The 8,733-nt window shown below is 51.2% G+C and overlaps 1 protein-coding gene across 3 annotated transcripts; it reads left to right on the forward strand.

Annotated features, from left to right (window-relative positions):
• The first annotated feature begins 401 nt into the window (after positions 1 to 401).
• EMX2 (empty spiracles homeobox 2) lies at positions 402 to 7,428 on the forward strand. Of its 3 annotated transcripts, XM_071749518.1 has the most exons (4): positions 402 to 631; positions 1,397 to 1,877; positions 3,995 to 4,179; positions 6,908 to 7,428. In XM_071749518.1, the coding sequence occupies exons 2-4, from the start codon at positions 1,487 to 1,489 to the stop codon at positions 7,073 to 7,075; spliced, it is 744 nt and encodes a 247-aa protein (XP_071605619.1). In that variant the 5' UTR covers positions 402 to 631; positions 1,397 to 1,486; the 3' UTR covers positions 7,076 to 7,428. The 3 variants fall into 3 exon arrangements, with proteins under 3 accessions (XP_071605619.1, XP_071605620.1, XP_071605618.1); XM_071749517.1 differs by lacking the exon at positions 402 to 631 and having other exon boundaries at positions 907 to 1,877; XM_071749519.1 differs by lacking the exons at positions 402 to 631; positions 3,995 to 4,179 and having other exon boundaries at positions 892 to 1,877.
• Positions 7,429 to 8,733: the final 1,305 nt, after the last annotated feature.

Below are 8,733 nucleotides of genomic sequence, written 5' to 3' on the forward strand. Positions count from 1 at the left end.
TAGAAAACAAAGTCCGGCAACGAACGAAAGAAACGCTAGACTGGCTTTAAAACTCCCTTCATCCCTCGGTTCAACAGAAACATTAATTTACATTAGCAATTCCGCATCTTTAAGATAAATTACACAGCGGCGTAATAGATTTAAAGTAAGCCAGATTTTTTATCATTAATTGTAAATGTGCAAAATACCTGCTGGTACTTCACTTTAGAAGAATGTAATTGGCAAAAATGGGAGGCTGATGAATAGATAATAGATCCTTAACTACCAATAAACAGTAAGCACCAGCCAAGAGTATTAGGATGTGATCATAATTATTCTGCAGCTCCAGCCAATGGGAGGAGGAGAACTCAGCCCTAAAATCATCCCCGGACCCAAAGGTAATCGCGAAAATCCGGACAAGGCTGGAACCGGAGACTTGCTCCCCTGTCCCGTCTGCGAGAGCCCGGCGTGTCCCAGCTTTGCATAATGCAGCTGCCTTCCGCTTTGTTTTCCGCACCGCGCGGTGCGGGGAGTGCGAAGGAGCCAAAGGGGGAATAAATAATTTCGGAGGAGGAGGGCGAGCCGTTCTCTCACCGAGACGAAACCTTTCCTAAGAGGGGCATCTCTCCCGGACGCCCCGGGGCTGATCAAGGTAACCTCGCCGGGCTGAGAGCACCCGAGAGGTGGCAGGGAGAGGGGTGTCACGCTGGCGGAGCAGCCCCAAATCCCTCACAGACACCGCCCGAGAGGAGATGCGGTGTCTCTCGCCCCCAATCCCGCGTTCTGTACCCCCCATTAACACCCCCGCTCACCCACCCCCACTCCGTTTCCCTACCTTGGTCGTCGGGTGGGGCAGGGGCGGGAGGGCAGCGCGGCCGCGGAGAGGGGCCGCGGGCTGCGCGGGGGCGGAGGGGCGGGCAGAGTTGTGCGGGGATCCGCGCTCCCCCCGCGCAGGCAGGCGCGTTCTCGCCGCACTCCGATCCGCGGCTCCATCCCTCCCGATGGCGCTGCCCGACGCTCGCCTCCCCTCTGACGCACTTTAAAGAGTCTCCCCCTTCAACCTCAAGGCGAGTAATAGCGACCAATCATCAAGCCATTTACCAGGCTTCAGAGGAAGCTGTTTATGTGATCCCAGCACTAATTAGGCTCATGAACTAACAAATCGTTTGCACAACTTGTGAAGGGGCCGATCACATCCATGGATTGTCTTTGGACTTAGGGAGGGAGGGGGGGCGGGGGGGGGGGGGGGGGCGACCGCCTTTTCCTTGCAGGAGGGAAACTTCTCCCGGCAACTTTTTGTGTGTGTGTGTGTGTGCGTGGTGCGTGCGTGTGTCTCCCTTTTGGGTACCGCTGGCTGCTGCTGCCTTCTTTTCCTCCAGCCCCTGTCTATTTATGTGTGTATCTATCCCTCCTCAAGTCACTCCCTGCTGCAAACTTCCCCGGATCGCCTCCCGCGCACCAGAGAGAGCCAGGCAGAGATTTGGTCGGGGACTCTCGCCGCGGCAGCATGTTTCAGCCCACACCCAAGCGGTGTTTCACCATCGAGTCGCTGGTGGCCAAAGACAGCCCCTTGCCCGCGTCTCGCTCCGAGGATCCTATCCGGCCGGCGGCGCTCAGCTATGCCAATTCGAGCCCGATGAACCCTTTTCTCAACGGCTTCCACTCCACTGGCAGGGGGGTCTACTCCAACCCGGACTTGGTCTTTGCAGAGGCCGTCTCCCACCCGCCTAACCCGGCCGTGCCTGTCCATCCCGTGCCCCCTCCCCATGCCCTGGCCGCCCACCCGCTGCCCGCTTCGCACTCTACGCACCCGCTCTTCGCCTCGCAGCAAAGGGACCCCTCTACCTTCTACCCCTGGCTAATACACCGATACCGGTATCTGGGCCACAGGTTCCAAGGTACGTGCAACTTTTTTTCTTCCTCTGTTCCACCCCTCCATCCTCCGGCTAACCCCGGGTCGGTCCCCGCGGCGCGGATGAAGAAGGATCTTAGGCGGGCACTACCCGAAGCCGCGGGTTCGGTTCGGCTGGGCCGAGGGTCTTTTGTGCCTCTTTCCCCCACCACCAAACTTAAGGGGCTGTCAGAACCGAAAGGCTCGGGTTTGGTTTAGCTTTGCGTCTTTTCTTGTTTTGTTTTGGTTTCCCTGGGAGGAGGCGGGCAGGCGGGAAGGCAAGGCCGGTTGAGACTTTGTCGCCCCGAAAGAAAGGGGGATTAAAAGCGGGGCGGGGGAGGTAGTTATATGTATATTTATATATTTTTTATGTTGTTCCGGCTAGTTAAAAGATACAGAGGAGCCCTCGAAGAGAGCAGCCCCGCAGAGAGGAGAATGGAGGGATCGTGAGGTTTAGGCTCCCCGGGGAAGGCGGAGGAGGTGCCCGCCGGGCTGCCGGGGCTGCGGGGAGCCACCGTCGCCCCCCAAATCCAACCGCTCCCCTTTTTAGCGGGGATAGGGAAAAAACATGAGACGAACTCCAAAGAAAGCAAAAGGGGTAAAATAATCCAAAGCAATCTCAGGGCCGAATCAGCGAGGGGAGATGGAGCTGCGGAGGAGAGCGAGGGCTGGGGACAGAGGAGGTGATTCCTCCCATACGGGCAGGGAAGGGCTCCCAGCTGCCAAGCGATTAATAACCGCCTGAAAGGAAAATAACCAAATCCAATGCCTCACAATCAATAAAACCCCCCCTTTTTAACCCTTTGCGGCAGGCAGAGTCTTCTCCAAAGGGCGATCCGATTTCTACCTTAATGGGTCCAACTCCTGACTCTTTCGTTTTACAAAAAACCCAAACCCACAAAAAAAAAAAAAAAAAAAAAAAAAAAAAAAAACAATAACAAAAAAACCCCAATCAGCCTCCACTCGGAGGGACCCATCTGCTTTTTTTTTCTGTATTTTATTTTTTTTTCCAAACGAAAATAAAAGCCAAAACCAAACACCTGCAATATACAGTTCTCCGGCCTTCTGCTGCCGAGCTGTTGCACCCGGGCTGGAAAAGGAGTCACTCTCTCCGAAGCCAGGGGACAGAGATACGAAATAGATTATTACCCTCTCAGAATAAAATTACAGGTTTCGCTCACCAAATTACTTGTCGCAGTCATCAGGAGATTGGTAAAGAGCGGTAGATGAAAGGCGGAAATGTCCTGGTGTTGAGCCACAGCCTGATTTCAATCACACCCTCCTCCTCCAACGATTTTTAATGCACTTAAGGAAAGAAACCCACGGTGGCTTTTCCACCTTGGAAAGACCTACCTGGAGAAGCAGCACAGGGCCAACAAGGGGAAAAAAAAGAAGGGAAAAAAACACCAAAAAGCCTCGGCTGACACCTCTCCCCACCCCACCCCCCCCCGGGCCGGTTCCGTGGCCTCCTCCAACTTTGTTTCTTTATTCACCCCCCCTTCCCGGTTCCCACCGCCTCCGGGGCAGCGGGAAGGGCGTCGGCGGGAGCCCCCTCTTCCGAGGAATACACTGGCAAAAAGAAAGGGGAAAGGGAGGAGGAAGGCCCCGGCCGGAGTTTTAGGTGAGGGAAGCAGGGAGAGGCCGGGAAAGTGAGTCCTGGGGAACGGCTCCGGCCGGGTAGGGAGGCGGGGACCGGCCGGGCAGCACGGAGCGCAGCTTCTCTGCCGGGTGTAAATAACAAACTAGGGAAAGTATGAGGCTGCCCGTGGGCCAGGGGAGGGGGATGAAGCCGAGGAGACCACAACCAAGGTCTGGCCAATTATTTTCCTGGGTTTTTAAATTTTATTTTATTTTTTTCCTCCACGTAGTGCTCTCCTTCTTGGGTTTTAGTATTTGAATTTCTCGGAGTCCTTTCCTTCTCCCGCTTATTACCTTCGCCTATTTATCGAAGGAAAATGTAATTCCAAAAAAAAAATGAAGCTGAAAACAATTTAAAAAAACCCTCTAATACGATTTCTCCTGCGAGTAATGGTGGGAGACACAAACACTTACGCGCTAAAAAGTCCTCTCGAATGCCTTTGGGGAAGGTGTTTTGCTAATCTCTGATTTTACCCTCATGTCCAGGGAATGAAACCAGCCCGGAGAGCTTCCTATTGCACAATGCACTGGCCAGGAAACCCAAACGGATCCGTACAGCTTTCTCCCCATCCCAATTACTGAGACTGGAACATGCCTTTGAGAAGAACCATTATGTAGTAGGAGCAGAGAGAAAACAGCTGGCACACAGCCTCAGCCTCACGGAAACTCAGGTAAGGGGGAAAAAAGGAGTGGGCAACTGGGAAAGTGAAAGTACTGGAATCTCCTTAGGGAAACCCACCTAGCCGGCCAGGAGATGCGGGGGAAAAAAAATACCGGCAAATTCTGTGAGCTATTTAGGCCTCTAGCCCACGCTGGTGAGGGAGAGTAAGAGTTTTCCCCGTCATCTGTGTGTTTAAAAACTTCACTCGTTGGTGAGAGCTATGGCTGTGCCGGGGTCCGGTTCTGGGAAGCTGCTGGGCTCGGGGCAGCGTTTGAATCTCCCCGGCCCGACCAGGAAGGAGAGCGGCGGCACCCGAGAGCCGCAAATGAAAGGCGATCCCGGTCATTTTTCTGTGGTACTGGTGTGACCCTCAAGAAGTAGTTCTATGTTAGAGGAAAAAGGCCCCCCAGATCCTCCCAGTAAAATAAAATCTTTTTTTTAAAAAAAAAAAAAAAAAGAAAAAAAAAAAAAAAAAAAAAGGAGGAAAAGGAGGCAGGGAGAACTCCTTTTTGGTCAGTAATACAGTTTCTTGGATGATTTTTCACTCGTTTCTAGCACCGCGTCTGGCAGCGGGGATATGAGGAGCCGGTTCAGGAGGGCATAAAGATGAAAAATAAAAGCAGAGAAATTATTAACAACAAGGCATCCCCCCCCCTCCTCCCTCCCACCCCCCGCTGGCTGGCTGCGGGCCAGAACCGCACCGTAGAGTATTTCGGGCGTCTATCTGGAGGGACGATTAGAGACGGTCCTAGTCCCCTTGTCCCAGGGAGAGGGTCTTGGCGGGTACCGAGGTCGGACACCGACGAGGTGGCGGGGGTGGGCGAGGAGCTCCCCCCACCCCATCGGCGGGACCCACGGCCCCGCTGTGAGTGCGTTTTTCACGCGGTTTTCTCTTCCTCGACGAAAGAAAGGCTGGGGGTTTGGGGGTGGGTGGGTGTGAGTGTTGTTGTTGGTTGTTGTTTTTGTTGTGTCGGGCTTTTGTTTTGTGCCCTTCCAGGAGACTTGTGGAGAGAGGGTTGTGGATGGGGATTGTCTCTGCTACAGTATGTGGCACTGTACTAAAAAAAAAAAAAAAAAAAAAGCCAAAATACCCAGCCGCAGCCTGGTTCAAAGTTCCCAGTAAACACAGCGTTTTCTGGGCGGATTAAGTTGTAACACTTTTTTTTTTTTCCTTTTTTTTTTTTTTTTTTTCCCTCTTTTTTTTTTTTTCCCTTTTTTTAAGCAAGAAAAAAAAAAAAGCCACAACAACAAAAAACCACCTCCTTTTCGTTGGGGAAGCAATAAAGAGGTTGGAGCTTTTGTTTTAAAATGTCTCCCTAACAAAACAATAAAAAGGGATCGCCACTTTTATGAGGTTCTTCGAACAAGGGACCGGTCACAGGCTTATTTCCACTGGAAAGCTGTATTTAAGGTGGTCTTTGTGCTGCTTGATTCCGAAGCTGGTTGGGGTCTTTTGTCCGGATGTCAACCCCCCAGTCCCCTACAAATGAGCTCCCTTTTGCGAGATCAGCGTGCAGAAATGAACCGTCCTCCCCTTCAATTAGCAAACTAAAAGCAAATTAAACTCACCCCTTGTTCCCCGCTCAGCTTTTTAATGGGGGACTTTTGGAGAATATGAAAATGCAGCAGAGAGATGTGTGTCCGGCCAGGCAGGTCTCTGTTCTGAAGAGGCAGCGAAGCGGGTTAAACCAGCTTATTAAAATGCTCCAGTTCCCTTTCCCCCCCCCCCCCCCCCCCCCCTTGCTGGGCCCTTTATCAGGCACTTTCAGACAGAACCAGAGTTTAAACTCCTTTTTTAAAAAAATGTTTACCTTTGGACGCTACAAGGAGTGTGGCTGGCTAGCCCTGCAGATAGATCCCAGATCAATACTATCTGTAATTAAAGCACTGAAGTCAGCTGCCGGATGGTTAAGTCAGATTTATTTGACTCTGCACAAATTGAGGATATTTACAGCGGCGCTTGCAGGTTTCGCCTCACTACGATCGTTCCTGGATGGCGCGTCCCGGGGAGACCCTGCGGGGAGCTCCGGACGTTTTTCATTTCGGGCCTTTTTCTTTCTCTTTATTCTTTTTTCCAAGAGGAAAAAAACCCAAAATCCTCGCTCTGCAGCCCCAAAGGCCCGCCCCGCTGCCCCCTTAGGAGGGGGGACACCGTCGCTCTGCTTCGCTGGACCGGGCCCGGGGGTGCCGGTGGGGACAGAGACGGGAGGGGGGCTCACAGCAGGCCCAACTTCCCCCCACTCCCGTTCGCTTTCCCTATGTTGGGCACCTCGGCGGCCAATAAGAGTCACTCCGGTGATTGCCCCGACGGCGGGGCTGCGGCGTGCCCGCAGCCCACGGCCGCTCGGCCACGCTTTGCTTCGCCTACTCGCGCGCGTAGGATCCTCGTCCCTGAGCCGTGTGGGTGCATGGGTGTTTCCCTCCCTCTTGCCTCCCTTCCCGGTCCCGCCATCGGATGCGCGGCTGCGGAGCGCGGATCCGCACACACTCCGCGCCGCGGCCGCGGGTCCTGCGGAAGTGCCTGATGGCCAGCTGGTCCTTGGCTTTTCCGGAGAGGTTTGGGTGGCTCACGGGGCCTGGATCCACTCGCCCTGCTCCCGGCTGGGTAGCGGTGCGGGCAGAGCATAGAGCAGGCAAGGCACGGTGCGGCGCAGGGCACGGTGCGGGCAGGAGACGGAGCAATCAGATGCCCCCGGTGCCGGTGTCCGGTCTAACGCCCGATGCCTTTCCTCCCTTAGGTAAAAGTATGGTTTCAGAACAGACGGACAAAGTTCAAGCGACAAAAGTTGGAAGAGGAAGGTTCAGACTCCCAACAGAAGAAAAAAGGGACTCATCACATTAACCGGTGGAGAATCGCCACCAAACAAGCCAGTCCAGAGGAAATAGACGTCACGTCGGACGATTAAAAAACCTGGTACTTTTGGACTTTTCAAAGCCAGGCACCCCACCAACAGAAAGTGTTAAAGGCTCACACCCACCCCCCCCACCCACCCTGGCGTGGCGTGGCGGTGCGGGGAAGGGACACGGAGATCTTCATCAAAAACGCGATTCCCGTCTGGAAGGACAGCTGGGAGCGAGAGGGACAGACAGCGAGAAGTCCGAACTGTGGCACTGCCGGCACCACTCTGGCATGGGGGGATTTGTCAATCAAAGCCAAAACACCGGGACGAGGTGATTGACAGGTATTCCGTTTCTCGCAGTCCACTTTTAAAAGCGTAACGTCAAATAATTAAAAACAAAAACAAACCAACAGAAAAAACAAACAAACAAACAAAAAAAAAACCAACAAAAAAAAAACCAAAACCAAAACACCCTGGGAAAAAAAATCTTTGAAAACACGGAAAAAAAAAAAAAAAAAAAAAGCGAAACAAACAAACAAACCAACCCCAAATCCCTCAACCAAACCAGAGAAATTACCACTTTACAGGACATTTTGCACTTCACAGTTTTTTTCCGTCTTTAAAAGAGAAATTTCCATAAGCAGCCAAAAGCTACACCTGTTTAAGAAACTTGAATTGCATGTGTAAAGCCGTCTGGGCACGAAAAAAAAAAAAAAAAAAAAAGGGGAAAAAAAGGAAAAAAAAAAAAAAAAAAAAAAAGAAAACCGGGAAAAAACACCCGGTTCCTAAAGACAGAAATGAATTGTAATATTTTTTCCCTTTAAGACAGGTTCTGTGTGCTTTTTAATTTTATTTTACGAGAAATGTGCAGTCTGTAAACATTTTATGATAACTTCTGGCGTCAAAGTGTTTGTGAAAGCTAAATGAAGTAGCAGTAACAAAGCATAGTGTTCCTTCCGGATGGACAAACACGGTGGGGCAGGGGAGGGACGGGAGGGAAACTGGGGGGATGGGGGAGGGATGTGTTTGGGGCTGGTCGTAACTTTTGCTGCCAAAAAAAAAAAAAAAAAAAAAAAGCTAATTAAATTATTCCCCCCCCGCATTGTACCCCGTTGCAAAACCGGATGATGATTATTTTTTAAGATTTTAAAAAAGCAAACCTAGCGACCAGGTTTGGCGGTGGGGACATCTCCCAGGCTGGGAGAATCCAGAGAAAAGGGACTTAAAATTGCAGATTTTTTTTTTTTTTTCCTAATGGCCATTTTCATTGGGGCAATTTTCAAGCACTGACCTAATAATATTCCGAGATCATAGAGCTACTAAAAAAAAAAGTTACAAATGTTTTCTTCATGTCTTCTATACCAGAATGTAAATATTTTTGTGTTTTGTGTTTAATTTGTTAGAATTCTAACACACTATATACTTCCAAGAAGTATGTCATTGTCAATATTTTGTCAATAAAGATTTATCAATATGCCCTAATTTTTAAAGCAATATCTTTTCCCTTTTGCCCTCCAACCTCCCAAAAATTTCGGAAACCGGTAGTTTCTCCCCACTACCACCTTCTTTTTAGCTGCTGAACCCCCGGGGTCGGGGCCTGCGTTCCCCCGGCCGCGCGTTCCTGCGGCCAAAGGCGCCTTTTTAAAATAAACTCTGGCTGGTAGATAGACCTGTAAAAACAAGCCGCAGAAAACCACTTGCTGTAAATACATACCTTAAAAAAA

This window comes from Heliangelus exortis, chromosome 7 (assembly GCF_036169615.1).
Source record: "Heliangelus exortis chromosome 7, bHelExo1.hap1, whole genome shotgun sequence".
In the NCBI taxonomy this organism is placed as follows: domain Eukaryota; kingdom Metazoa; phylum Chordata; class Aves; order Apodiformes; family Trochilidae; genus Heliangelus; species Heliangelus exortis.